At 37.9% G+C, this 15,248-nt stretch overlaps 2 protein-coding genes across 3 annotated transcripts in view; one reads left to right on the top strand and one right to left on the bottom strand.

The window, feature by feature from the left end:
- The window catches only part of slc8a1b (solute carrier family 8 member 1b), a gene marked incomplete at its 5' end in the record, with an annotated part of 415,624 nt that overhangs the window by 348,503 nt on the left and 51,873 nt on the right, over positions 1-15,248 (bottom strand). The gene's annotated exons all lie outside the window — the stretch shown is intronic.
- mrps5 (mitochondrial ribosomal protein S5) overlaps positions 1-15,248 on the top strand; it is a 33,331-nt gene that overhangs the window by 16,302 nt on the left and 1,781 nt on the right. Inside the window, exons 7-10 of the mRNA XM_082556697.1 lie at positions 10,730-10,820; positions 11,455-11,501; positions 13,149-13,206; positions 15,050-15,112. Of these exons, the coding sequence (XP_082412823.1) occupies positions 10,730-10,820; positions 11,455-11,501; positions 13,149-13,206; positions 15,050-15,112 (259 nt within the window). The remainder of the gene's footprint in view (positions 1-10,729; positions 10,821-11,454; positions 11,502-13,148; positions 13,207-15,049; positions 15,113-15,248) is intronic.

The raw sequence follows: 15,248 nt of genomic DNA, 5'->3' as shown, positions 1-15,248 counted from the left end.
ATTCATTGTTTTTGTCCTGTAACATAGGGCTGCTCAATTAATCGAATTTTAATCACGATTACGATCTGGGCTTTTAACGATCATTAAAAATGACTGAGCCGATTATTAGCCCCTCCCTCATGCTTTACTCTCGCGCTGCTCCGTGTGGCAAATCAAGCGCACTGCTCTGCATTTCGAATACTTAAGAGGACCCGAAGGAAGCTCGGAAAGCTAAGCAGAAGTTATTTGGAGAGGAGAGTGACTGCCGTTGGTTGAAAAGAGAGGTAAAAAAAAAAAACCTTCAGTGGTGTGGAAACATTATGGGTTCGCGGAGTCAGACGTGGATCAAGTAGACACAGTGTGTAAACTTTGCTATGGTGTCGTAGCTGCACCACAGAGCAACACTGCAAAGTTTACATTTTTCATTTATTTCTTATATTGCAAACATTTGCACTGTTATCAGTATTTGCACACTATTTTATATTATTTTTTAAAGTCATTATTCAATACATTGTTATTGTTAACCCTTTAAAGCCGGTCAGAGCAGCATGCTCGTTTTGTGTAACTATTTTTAAATCCCTGTAGAACCTGAACCGCTAAGCTAGCACAATAAATTTTTCTCCATATGAAACCAGAGGAGTTGTACTTACATCTTATGCCATCAGCTTGTCCTAGGTCACGGTTTCCTTCCACATATAGCTTTGCAAAAATTGCATAAAAAGCGCTTGCAGGAACAAAAACATAATATTCCAGAAACAGGCTTTGCCGATCCGATCAGCTGTTCATAACACTTCCCACATTGAAAAAGACATCAACGGGAACTATCGCAAGTGACGTCATTTTCGCGGAAAATGTAGTTTTTTACTTGTAGGCCTTAGAACTCGAATTGCACTGCTGGAAATAGTTTATTTTGATGCACATGCACATTCTTTGCAAATTTGCATCATAGGATTGTTTTTTTTGTTTTTCCTGCAGTGTATATAAAAATTTATGTATCTCCAAAAATAAAACTATGAAGACACTCAAAATAAATTTCCTGTGGTGGGAAACTATTTTTTGCAAGTTTTTTGTATTTAAAGTTTTGAGGGATAAACCTCTTAAATTTCTCCAAGTAGAAATATATGTAAACAAAACAAAAACGATTTTCAATTTTTTTGTAGTTTATTGCACTTTTTTGCAATTAATGTAGTTACTATGGACTTAATACATACACATTTTTAAAATATAGGCTATAACAGTTGTATTGATGTATAGCAATTTGAAATGCTCCCACAAATGGCACTACAGCATGTAAAAAAAAAAAATAATATAAGCTCTGGCGGACTTGGTTCTATGGTAGATCTTAAAGGGTTAAATAAATATCGTCAAATAATCGTGATCTCAATTTCAGTGAAAATAATCGTGATTATCATTTTTGCCATAATCGAGCAGCCCTACTGTAACATAATACATCCAACAAAAATGTGGTATTAATATAGGGAAACTAGAAAGTTAAATATTAGATAAATATCAGTTATTTATCAAATAATACTACTGTAGAATGTTTACATGTTGTAAAGGATTTTATTTGTGCTTGTTAGTAATATGGAAAGGAGACTAGGCTTTATTGCCTTCACTTTAAGGTCCAAATATCTTTTGTGGCTCCATACAGACTTTTAGGCAAAAACTGTTCAAAATACGTCTTTTGGTTGCAAAGCAAAGGTTGCTTTGTCCTATGTTGACTAAAAGTAGTGACAAACCAGTGCTGAATTATCCCCTGACTGTACAGCTGCCCTCAGCTCATAGGCTCTTTTTAGTACACTATTTTGGTCTTCCTGCTGAAAACTGTACTACTATTGTTCAGTCTATCCACCCTGCCTTATTTTAGCCTGCAGCTCTTATGAAAAGCCCTGAAAAAGCCACTTTCATGTTAAGACTGGGCAGTTAATTTAATTTAATTTTTATTAATAAGGCTGGCTTACAAAAATTCCAAAAAATGAAGATAAAATGATCACTGCTACCCCCCCCGCTTCATACTCATCCGCCTCCCCAAGCAGTCAAAAAATAATTTGTGCTCGTATGTGAGGACATGCTATACAGAGAATCGTCAAATGAAAAATGTGCACCAAAATGCATCTAAATCATCTAATCCAGTACAATTACACTAAAAACTACAGCTTCAAAAATTCCCATTAAGTTAAAGCACACGGCTCTGGCACACTCAGTGTGATGAAGAATAGAGCTAGAGATGACGGAGAGCTGAGGTAACTGAAAAAAATGGAGAAGAGTCAGAGTGACGCAGACAAAAGTGATGTTCATGGCCTCTCTCCAAGTACAGCACACACTTGGACAAGACTCAGTGATTTCATTAACGGAGATTGAGTGTTGTCAGTGTCAGAAGAGGGTTTCTTTTTTGCTTTATACTCCCTGAAGTCAACAACCTTGAAAGTTTTGTTGAAAGTAAACTAAGAGTAGGCTGGATGAACTTTGTAGGAACTTTGAATTGGATTAGAGCTGTTTACTACACTAAACTGTCAAGGCATGTATTCATACTAATATCAAAAGTGAAATTCACAATAAAGAAGTCAAAAGCTACTAATGCAGGTTTATTTGTTTCTTAACACTACAACTACCAACGTTCTAAACCCCCAGAATCACTGCAACAGCACCAGTCTTCTAGCTGTAACTATGACTTTACGAAATAAGTACTTCAAACAAGAACTTTTGGGGGTTTTATTAGATTTACAAAGAGTTTATGTGATTTCATATTATTTCATTACAGATCATAAAGTTGAAATATGTTTAAGAATCCACAAAGGAACAACAAACAACAATAACTAGAGAGTCCATAGAAAGTGAATGATATTTAGCAACTCCAAGGAATTACTGATATAATAACTACTGGTGATGCAAACAGAGAAGGATCCATGATAAAACCTTTAGGCAAATTACCAGTGAGAGTATACTGTTGAAAGTGAAGCAGGTCATTGCCTGTAACTTACTATACACCACACAGTTGGCCACAATAAAATAAGAAATGCATTTAAATAAATTAATTGCTGTAAAAGTGGATCAGTGAGTGTTTATTATGTTATCCGAGAGCCTTGTTCAATCTACAACACCACCCATCCTAGTGTGCAGCCTTCCTCAGCATTGACGTTCAACTCCAAAACCAATCCAATTTGGCTGCTCTGCACCACATTTCACTCTTTATTTGCTCAGATTAGTTCTCCACTCTCTGCGCTGTGCTCTGTTTGGCTTCTCTACATAGCCAGCAACCTGCTTGCTTCTTTATATGTTTCCAGTCACACACTCCCTCACCTACCCCGACCCATTCATCTTTCTACCCATTTTCTTCCACTTATCCAATTAAGAATTGTGGTTGACTGTCCCTGCTACCATAGGGTGGGTGGAGGTGGGGTACACCCTGGACAGAGTGCCAGCCTGTCACAGGGTCAACACAGATAGACAGACAACCATTCATGCTCAATTTCACACCTACAGCCAGTTTAGAATCACCAGTAACCAAACCCCACTAGGTGTAAGTCTTTGGACTGTGGGAAGAAGCCAGAATACCCAGAGAGATTCAGTCAGTCGTGCAATAATTCTTCATTTTTTATTTTAACTGCACTCCACTATATATTTTCTATTAGTCACATCCAGAGTCATAATTAGCCAAAGCATTGGTGACATCTAGCTACCTCTAGGTTATTATATAGCAGCCTTCATGTACGAATCTCTGTAAACAATACATGTTGCTAGCCAACTGAGCATGCCACATTGTTGAGCGCAGCATTTCCCATTGATTTCTGTTGGGGTTAATATAACTCTGTTGGCAGTTCCTTTTTATCCCATGTGCTCCAAGATTAACTACATTATAAATAAACTCATTTTTAGAAAAAGTGGTGAAATGTTAGATGATGGAGTTTCATATAAATTGAGTGATTTTTAAAATGTAAATTAGTCAAAATGAACCTTTTGGCAGTTCTAGTATTTATTAGATTTGTGCTGGTGAAAGTTCAGCACTGTTATTTTCGTTTACAGTTTAATATTTTCACAGAAATGACAATAAAGAAGATGAGATAATTTTGCATTTCTTCGGGTATTATTACATTTGAAAGTAAAAGCTTGCAGTCATACATCACCGAGTTATTTTAAAAGTTAATTTAGAGGAGTTAGATTCTTTTAATTGGGAACACGGTGTTCACTGAAGTTGACCCAGCAACACATAGTTTATTAAACCTCATCCAAAAGTTGGATGTTGAAGAATCCTTGGGGAACACATTTTTTATCAAATCTAATTTAAAATATTGCCTTCAGTTACTGGATCAATTAATATATCTCCAAGTGCATTTTAATCTCATGATGGTGGCTCGTATCTGAATCAACCATGATGCCAAGTTGTAGAGTAATACATAGTACAAATGAAAATGTTCTACATTAAGGAAATGAATAGGAAAGCAAATTTTTCACTCGCCCTATATGATCAATTTAATTTCCAAAAAATACTTTTACAGTTGAATGTAATTTAGTCCTATTTTCGTCCCTTCAGTCTCACAAGCACAAACATGCATGTCTGAGTCATTTGCATGACTAACGCACAGTTCCCTACACTGTTATAAATGTTGTTTTCTTGCTAAGTCTTTAGACAGCAGTTTGTCATCTCATTTGAACACACATTAGTCCAGAAAGGGATTTTAACTCTTTCCTTTTCTCCTTCTCAGTCACAAATATCTGAAAGATTTTTTTTTTTTAAATTAAACTTAGTGGAGAGGGGCCAAAGAAGAACTTGACACTTGTGCTATAATATTCAAATAGCCATCTACCATAGTGTATGACTGCACTCTCTTTTCACGATTAGTTATTTCATTATGTAAAAGAGCTGATTACCTTTCGCACCACTGTTAGAAAAAAACAGGCCTGTGAATCTAGCGTTTTGCTTCAGATATGGCCATCTGGCTCTCAACACATCACATGTCACAATTACACAAAGAAATCTAGCAGAGTTTAAATTATGCACCAGTATGACTAATTATGGCAATTGTAGCTATGCCTGAGCAAATAAAAGCTGTTAACTATTCACTTGTTGATATCTTTACTCAAGATACTCGAGAAAAAAAATGGTATTTCTATGCAAGAGCAAGTCAGAGAAGGCATTTGTAGTCATGCAGTACCTTCTGGTTTCATGTGGTTAAAACTCGTCCCTTGTACTGCAGCATATAGACTGATGGAGACAGGAAAACGTGCAGCAACAGATTGAGAAAATAAGAGATTAAACAGAAGTGAGAGCGAGTTAGAAGCATCCTCCCACTGCCATGCTGTTGCTCATCCGGCAGAGAAAAACTCAGCCCATCTGCTCTGCTGTGAACACTCCTCAAAACTACTGCATCTTCACCTCAAATGACAAATGTAAAGCCCAGAACTCAACATCACTGGAGGCTTTTAGACACACTTCTAATTGAAACTGGCTGCGAACAGCCATAAGTCACGCTGAAACTTGAGAGTTAATAACTTGTTGGATTTTGATTTACAGAAACGCTTCATGTGCCATCTGGTCCGCACCTGGCATAAAGAGCAAGTTTCGTTACACACTTAAACTTGACAGTAAGGGAGGATATGTTGCTGCCTCCCTTTAAGACCTGCTGCCACATTGTGCAGAAAAAATGTCCATGCATTTATTACGGCATGTACTTTTTGGAGCATTATGTGTGTGCACCTTTGGTTTGTAAAGGCTAGTGCAGGGCAAAAAATATGTGAGGCATGTGGAGGTGTCGTTAAGTCACTGTTTTTGTGCATCCATGTGTTTGCATGTGTCCTTGGGGTTGTCTTTTCATTGTTTTGGTGTTTGCTTCTGCTCTGACCCCAATCCTTGTTCTGTGGCCCTGCAGTCATATTATAAACCCTTTACTGAAGTGTATGTTACGTAACGAGCGACGCTCAAGGCACATCTTGACTTTGAAGTTCCCTCTGCTGGAATTCAGCACTATTTTATCACTTGCGCTCTCTGACAGGGATAAAAGCCTCAAGGTGAACTGTTTTTTGGAGGTGGTGTGGGGTTAGTCCAATGAAAGGGCGCTAGTGCAAGATCTATTCGCAGCTCATAGGAACAACATAAGGAAATGCATACAAGCAGGCAGGAAGTACTATTCATATTTCCAGGGATCAATGTCCTTCATTTCTGTGATGTTTTACCTCCCTTTCACAGTCACAGCTGAAGGTGTTTTGAATGCATTCTGTCAGAAACAAGTTGGTGCTATGTAGTGGCTCCTATAGACTTCCATTTCAAAGCGTTAGCTTGACTCATAAATACATTTTTCCCACCAGTCATGATATGCCCTTTAGCTAAATTCACTCTTTCAGTTTGCTGGTGTAGAGAGAGATGGAGAGACTCAGAGAAAGAGAGGTGGAGCATGAGGGGAGGCAGAGAGAAGCCCCTTGATGAGGCAGGCCAGGCAGGTCCTTCACTTGGGATTGAGTTGCATTCACTCGTATTGTAACAACTGTTTTTTTTTGTTGCCACTTATCACTGGAGTATGGAATACATTTACATACTCAGACAATTTCACACTCGATTGGCTTGTTTTTTATTCAGTTTTTAGCTCATAATTATTATGGCTTGTTTTCATTTTGCGTTTTTTTTTTCACTTTGTGTTTCTTTATGTTGTCTGTGGTTATCTTTATGTGAAATTCTAATACATAATATGTATTATCATGTATATATGTAGTATCATACCTTGATCTTTACCTAGCACAATGATAATCATGTACAGCCAAGTCTATAAGTATTTATACAGGGTACATAGTCCACCTTTTTGAGAGGCATGAAAGTCAGTGAAGAGTTGACCAGTATTTTGACCACATGAGGTTGGTTCCCTCATAATCTGGCAGATGAAAGAGCTGGAGTTGATTCCATGTGTTGAACTTAGGTAGTTATTCAGATCAGCAACACCAAAACACCTTACAAGTGCTATAAAACTAAAAGTGCATGATGACATGAATCATTTCCCAGAGTTGTTTAAAGTCAATAACAAGAAGATTCAATTTGCCAGAAAACAGCTGAAAGAACTTGTAGTTCTTGGTGAACAAAGTCTTGTGACATATGAAGACATATGAAAACAAGATTAATTTGCACTAGAATGATGGGCTTATGAGCTGAAGAATACCAAATCATTGTCAAATGTGGTGTAGGCAGTGTTGTTGCATAGGCATGCATGGCTGCAAGTGGAACCTGGGCATTCATGTGTATTGATGATAGCATAAGCATAATAATGACCCAAAGTACACAGCAAAAGCAACCCAAAAGCTCAAGGCAAAGAAATGAGATATTCCTCAATGACTTTCAAGCATGCATTAAATGAAGGCAGCTGTAGTAGGAGACTTTGCAGGGAGGAAACGCAGCATTTAGTGATGTCCATGGATTCTAGACTTCAGGCAATCATTGGCTCCAAAGGATTTTTTTCCAATTACATTTGCAAGTTTAATTTTGTGTCTCTGAAACTGCAGTAATAACAGTTAAACCACCTGAATTAAGCTTAAAATGCACTTCAGTCACGCCCAAATTCTTATGCTAACTCTGAGCCCTAACTCTGAGCCACAAGGTTTGAAGTTCTGGTTCTGGCTCCAACCTGAAAAGAAAACTTTACTATACTACACTCAGGCTGTGGTGGGAAATACTGTAAATGCATCAGTGCTTAATTGTTGGCTCTTTTATTGAACATTTTTCTTGTCTGTTTAAAATCAGCTGAATGAATTTTGTCCATTCACGTTCTTAGTTTTACATTTTTTGTACTATTATTGTTCCCCTCTCATTCACACTCGCACAAAATGAGCAAAGGAAGCTTTAATATTTGATTTTCTGCCTTTACTAGAGAATAAATAAATATTTGATGGGTGTTTTATTGCTGAATGTACAATCGCTTCTTCACTTATCTTTCCACCTCAGTAATATTTCTGTATTTGTGTGTATCGTTGAGGGAATACTTTTAAAGCAATATCCAACTGTGGAGTTGAAGAAATAACCACAGTGTTTCCACATCAATAAGACAGATACTAACACAAGTGCAACATGAACACCACAAACCACTGCCATACATAAGCAGCAAAGTAACACAAAGTGCCGCCAATGCTTAAACCAGTATTGAACTGTCAAAATACTGTACATAGATACACAGATTTTTCATATAGACCTTGTGTGTAAGCAGTTGTGTGACCTGTGTGTGTCTGTATGAGAATTGTCTTATAGTCAATATTTAAACCCCTCCAACTCAATACCTGTTATTGGAAATCACATCATAGCTATTATATGCTTAAAGCCACAGGAGTCATTGTTTTTTCATATGAACAGTGAATTATTGAGTGATTTCAATATGAAAGTGGATTTGGCAGTAGTGCCAAATTGCAGCTCTTCAGTATGTTAGCATCTTTTTTTGCTGCAGCAGACCCTTTTTTCAGTCATAAAGCTTTCCATAAGCGTTTGATGGACATATTCAGAGACAAGCTGGTGAACACAGTACAGCATTTAGCTAGTAATAAGTCAGATATTTTCCTCCTTTTGAATCCAAAAATGGCTTAAATGAGAGTTCCAGGAACCAGGTCTTAAACTAGACTCTAAAGTACCTGTTGTTCTATTTTTGCAGCTTGTTGTGGAGTTCAGTGGTAAAATGAGCTTTTAATTTAGAGTAATCCTAAATGAACATTTTATTAATGAAACATACTGTGAAAGGTGCTATGACAAAAAATATTTTCTAATTAGACCAAAAATATTTTCTAATTAGCACTATAATTATCTTAATTAAATTTGCTTAATGAACTAGTCGGGATCGCTGGTTATTCTGTATCACTTTTCACTGTGCCTCTTGGTTTTGAATTTATTCCGTGTGCATTTATTGTAGTTCTTCTTGAGGCTTCTTTGAGTGTTGGTACTTTGCACATCTCTTATTAAGACAAAGATGCAGACACATCCGTTTTCAGATGTCACACACACAAATGGATGTTTCATTTCCACACATTCAGGCATTTCATCAGGATTTTTTGAGTCAGATTTTAGAACATTCACAACAAATAGATCTTTCACCATCTAATCATCATTTTTTCTTGTTCTTTGATTTTTAAATGGTCACTTAGTCTTGAGGAAGAATCGGTTAAACTTTGGTGGTCAAAGGTCAAGTTCAGTGTGATCTTACAGAGCATGTTTTTGACTATAATGCGAATACATTCACTTATTACAAGATTTCACACCAATGTCTAATAATATCAAGTAATGAAGTGATGACATTTTGTATGAAAAAGGTCAACTTCACTGTGTCGTCATAATGTTCCACAAGAGCTCTCGTCAGGCCATAATTCAGCATCATAACTGACACAGAATAGGAGGCTGTGACGTGATCGCACATTTGATGAGATATTGAATTGGTGACACTAATCCTCGGTCCCCACATATTAGATTCTTTGAATTTGAGAGTTGTCACTACATTTATATCTAGTCTAAACTGCAGCCTTACACGCTGGATCTGATTCTAGTTTCATTTGTTGTTGTTCTCTTTCTGTCCCTTGCCTTCTACCCCTCATCCGTCACCTCTTTTCCTCCCGCTCTTCTTTCAAACCTCTGTAGTGGATCTATGCTGCCCCCTGGTGTTTCAAAATCATATTGCCTAGAGTTGATCAGCCTGTGTGGATAGGATATGTGTGTGCTTCTGAGATAGATAGATGACTGCCACTTTTTTTACATAACAGATCAATGAAAGTCACTTAAATCTGGGAAGGCATGCGGGTCTGGATTGACCACAAATGCACAACTAATAGCTTTGTTGTGGTGCTATAGCTGCAGATGTTTTACTCCACGCATTTGTTTTTGTCGGTTCATTAACTTGTCTGTTATTGACTTGAGCATAAAAGCCAAAATGCATAAAATCAAATGATACTACGCCGAAGTTATACAACAAATGCTTGTTTTCATTCATCTTTTGAGCTTTGGAAGTTAATCTGTGCCATAAAAACAGATGACAGTAGTTGGCTGATTTGTTGTCCTGATATTTGATCTCAGTATATAAATTAATCTCAGTATGTAATTGCAAGAGTTTATAATGAGCAATAACAGTTGTAACATATCATTATGTCATTATTATCTGCTGCTGCTTATCCAGAATGTGGCTGCAGCTGCAGCACACTAAGCAAAATAGCCAGCTGGACTGATCCTTGGCCACTTGCACCAGGCTAGAACGGATATACAGTCCCTCCAGTATAAAAAGCCTCTCTAGGGAGGTTAGATGCGCAAATGTATTCAGCTGACTTCTTTTAATGCAAAGGAGCAGCATTACTGCTCTCACTCATCACTCCATAGCCCATGTGAGGAAAACTAATTATGACTTTCTGTGATCTCATTCCTTTTTCACTGCCCAGACCTCACAGGTAACGATGGGATGGTAGATGGGCTCATAAATTATGAGATTTGCTTTGCCTCTCAGCTCCCTCTGTCCCACCTAAGGTACTAGAACTGCTTCACTTGAGGTAGAAATTCTCTTCCAGACTGCAGGGTTGTTTGCCAGCAGAGGACTTCAGTTATAGAGTTGCTTATCCTCATTCCAGCTGTTTCATAATGGGCTACAGAAGGCTACACAGCATGCTGGAGCTCACAGCCAGCAGAACCACACTGACTGCAGCACGTCTGCAGAAAAATCTCACATTTTTATTTATGTTTATATTTGCAGTGTGTATGATATAATAGCTACACTAGAGCTCAAGATAGTGTTTGTTTATGATTGTTGTTTTGTAGGTGAAGAGTGTGTTCAACATGACAGCCAAAGAAGGCAGAAAGAGGTCCATCAGCTGCTTGGTCGCAGTGGGAAATGGCAACGGAGCCGCAGGTTTGAATCTCTAAAAAATAAATACATGAATGAATAAACTCTGGAAGCAACTTATGATGATAAATCCAATCTATTAAACGTTTTGTCCCTGATAATCACGTTTATTGAAAATGCAAGGTATTATAGTGTGAGGAAGAGAGATAAGAAACATAATTTAACATGTTTTGAATTCTGTAGACATGACACAGAGCCAAAATAGATTTTGACAGTTATTTTAATTGAGCTTTTCTAAAATGCCTCAGCCTCTGCCGATATGGGGAAGTGCAGGAAATGGGTTTGACACTTTTCATCCTCAAGCAGCAGCAAAAAAAAAGGAAAAACTGCTGACGAAACTCTGCATACTTTCCTGAAGCTCGCCTGCATTTAACCTCTTATTATAGAGTGTGTCACTGCTGCTTTTCGAAAACTTCATCATGTTATTGCTCATTAGCATAAAGACTCAGTCATTAGTTTAATAACACGGGAAAAGCATCACAAGCTGTGATTTCTTCAAGAGAATCTTGTTTAATTTTTAATGAATCATACTATGATGAATTTTACATTTTCTGTTACACTGAGCTTCACAAGCATCAGTGACTACTCAACACTCTGCACTCAGAGGTGTTTTAAGACCAATGTTCTTTCCTCCTTCCAGGCTTTGCTTTGGGGAAAGCAGCAGACAGGAACACGGCTCTGAGGAAGGTAAGACCACAAACCATATATCAGTGTAGCTTCAGATGCCGTTTATAGGTTTGGGACAGCTTAAGGTCACATATCCTGCAAGTGTTTTGTTAAATAACTGTCGACTGAGGTTTTCGACTGGTCTTGGCTAAAAAATATCTCCTAAACGAAAGATTTTGGAGATGTTATCGCGTCATCTGCTGGACGTCTATCATAGACTTTGTACCAGAAGGTTTTGAAAAGGATAAGCGACACGTGAAAAGATTCAAATTTATGATTGACCTCGCATTCTGAAGCCGCTGAATAAGCAAATACAAGTGACATCAGGGGGTGATGATTGTGTCAGTCCAGACAAGTGGCAAACACTCAGTGTGACAGAATCCACATCAGCATATGCAGAAATCTGATGTTATCATTTTAAAGTGAGCATCCAGTCTGTGTGTGTGAAGAGGACCTGTGCACGTAGCTATGTGATATCCCCGTGCTGGTGTCATTCCTGCATCATCATAATGATGTTGGTCCAGCATCAACACTGGAGCTGACCAATAGTGTTGTAATATTCTAGTTTTATAAAGTGGAGGAAAATGGGGAAAAAATGTCTTTATTCAATTATTCAGTTATTTTCTTCATGAATGTCTGCAAGATAACAAATATATTATCAAGTTAGGCTGGTGATAGCTTTTTGTTGTAGCATTAGCTAACTTGGCCAAACTTAACTGAAGGCTCAGGCAACATGATAGGTACACTGCAAGGTTGATACTGGAACCAAGATTGTTATGATGATGTAGAAACAAGACCAACACAGGGATATCAGATCTGATTACAACCATATAGTAAACTAGTCTCAATAAAATGTTGTTATATTTTAAAAAAACAAAAATAAACAACAAAACAAAAATGTGCATTTCCTTTCTTTATTGATATGATCATAGTTCTCACGTTGTAACAGACTGCCTGACCAGACCACTACGCTTCCCAGGAATAATATCTATAATAATAATGGATTGCATTTATATAGCGCTTTTCGAGACCCTCAAAGCGCTTTACAATTCCACTATTCATTCACTCTCACACACTAGTGGAGGCAGCTACAGTTGTAGCCACAGCTGCCCTGTGGCAGACTGGCAGAGGCGAGGCTGCCATCGGCCCCTCTGGCCATCACCAGTAGGTGAAGTGTCTTGCCCAAGGACACAACGACCGAGACTGTCCGAGCTGGGGCTCGGACCGGCAACCTTCCGATTACATGACGAACTGCCAACTCTTGAGCCACGATCACCCTATCTATCTATCTAATCATCTACCATGCAAGTTTTTAACTTTTGACTAGGGAAATAACATTATATTTCAATATTGTTATATTTCAACAGTGTTTTCTGGGTAAGTGCTGTTGAAACCTGCAACATAAACAGGTTTTCAAATCAAATCAAGCTTGTTTAAATAGCACATTTAAACTCACTTTATTATGGTTATACATTAGATGATTAGGTGAGCTAAATGGCATCTAAAGAGACAAGACTCAAGACTTCCTTTGATGCGTTTCATTATGTTTATAATAAGGACTTTACTACACGGCCTTTTTCTACTAATAGTATTAATATATTTTCCTATATTAATGTAACTGCTGGATTTCAATCTGTGTGTCTTTTGTCATGTAACTCTTATTTGCAGGCCAAGAACAGAGCCATCCACTACTTGTACTATATAGAACGATACAATGACCACACCAGTAAGTGACTTTGAATCTTCGTTTGTCCTTTTGTTCTTCCTCTCTTCCTCCATAAAACTGCGGTCTGTTTATTCACATTTTAAATTTCCATCTGTTATTATATGCTTATGTTAACTTAGTATTACATGCCTGCCAGCCTTTGTCTCTGTAAACAGAATCTGATGAACACGATACAGAACAATCAAAATTTCATGCTTCATTCTACTTTGAAAAGGCTATCTGATTATAGCCTTAGTTGGGGGAGATTGCTGCATAAATTAATTTGCATGTTAACGAGGAAACTCATTTCCTGAAAATTGCTTTTACTTCTTAATGCCACGTATGCAGTATGCAAAGACAAGCATGATGGTGTGAAGAAGTTTAATTTAGTGTAAGTTCTTATGTAAGTATTAGAGGAGCATGGGTGAAGGGTTTAACTGAAGAAGACATGAGTACCAGGAAATTTAGAATTACATCTCCCTCTTCTCCCACTCTTCTCTGCATCACTTTCATTCAACGCCTTTATCTCCATGTACTCCTCTGATTCAACACTGTACCCTCCCATTACCTGCTGGTACTCATACAAAGGATATGATCTATAATATTCATTTGTAAAGAAAGGTTTGGGAGTTAAAATGCACTGCTTCTCCGTTCTAATTGTAAGACTTAATTTGGCTTCTTTGGCCTTCTTTGGAGAGCAGAGCCTGAGAGATTAATGAGCATGAGTCATCGGCCTCCACTGGCCCACCGGAGGAGAAAGTTAGCTTCCAGCTCTGGTCTAAAACCAGAAGAACTGCATGTGTGTCAGTGTCTTTGTGTGTGTGTGTATATCGTTGGTTCTGTATTTCAACCAGCTTGAATTGGAAACTGAGAAAATGTTTTTAGGCTCATGGAAAGATGATGCTGCCACATGCCAGCTCTCCCTATGTGTCCATCTGCAACCTGACAGTGTGACTCATTTGTTTACTTTCTTGTTTTGAATGTTATAATTGTATCAAAGCTCCAATTATGCCTGGATAAATTTAACTTTCTGTCGCCTTTGTTGCTCCATCGCTCAAGTTTTATTTGCTGCAAGGTTTTAGCCAATCTGTTTGTCTGATACTCAGTGAGCTGCACTGATTTTACAGTGGCTACTGTTTGAATTTGAATTACTTTAAAGCCAGTAGCGAGTTTGGTTGTGTTTGATTTAGGTACATTTTCACCTTTGTTGTAAGAGACCAAAACATCCTGGGATGATATTACAGTCAATTCCCACACTCATTTTAACTGGTTTGAACTAGGGTAGACTTTTATTTCAGTGTTTCAGTTACTTAAGTATAGAAAAGTGTTTCCGATGTGGGAGTTAGCAAGATTTCTTTCTGCTCTGACTTTGTCACTTTGACAGAAAACAGCGGGACCTCTTTCAGCTGCTACAAATTAGCTCTCTCTACATGTGATCTGATTATTCTCCTCATCTACAATGTCCTGTGAAGTGTGTAAAAGCGCTTTAGCGCAAGAACAAGATTTTAACCTGAAGCTATAATATCGGCTTCATTCAGCAGCACACAGTTCCCTCTCAAGGACTGTGTGTCACTGAATAACTAATTAGCCACAGCTGCTGCAGTGAGCAGGCAATACTGGCATGTGGAAGGACATCTGGTGGGCAGGTAGAGAAACAGGAGACCTGAGGGAGAGCAGGGGAAAAGATGCATAACAAAACACAGGTGCTTTCATTCAGAAATGGCACAAAGCTTGTAAAAAAAAAAAAAATTCAATTTTCTGGCATCATTTTGGTCTGATTATTATGTCTCAGTACAGCAGCTTGTTTTCTCTCTGCTCTGCAGCCAGTTAGTATAATTAAGCTGTTGTTCTTCTCTTCCAATAGTTTACCATGACATTGATTCCAAGTTTAAGAGGACGACGCTCTGCATGAAAAAACAAAGCAAAGGTATATTTCCGTTTCCAAAATGTCCTCTTTTATTGCACGATTTTCTAAAGTCTAAAAGAAAAAACTTTACATTTTCCACCAGCCTTAGTTGCAAGTACAGTTGACCTTTCAGCAGAAAGATACCTGTTTGCACATT

Source organism: Aulonocara stuartgranti, assembly GCF_965226115.1.
Source record: "Aulonocara stuartgranti genome assembly, chromosome: 13".
Lineage (NCBI taxonomy): Eukaryota > Metazoa > Chordata > Actinopteri > Cichliformes > Cichlidae > Aulonocara > Aulonocara stuartgranti.
Note: the sequence above shows the minus strand (reverse complement) of the source record. Positions and strands in the feature narration are given on the sequence as shown.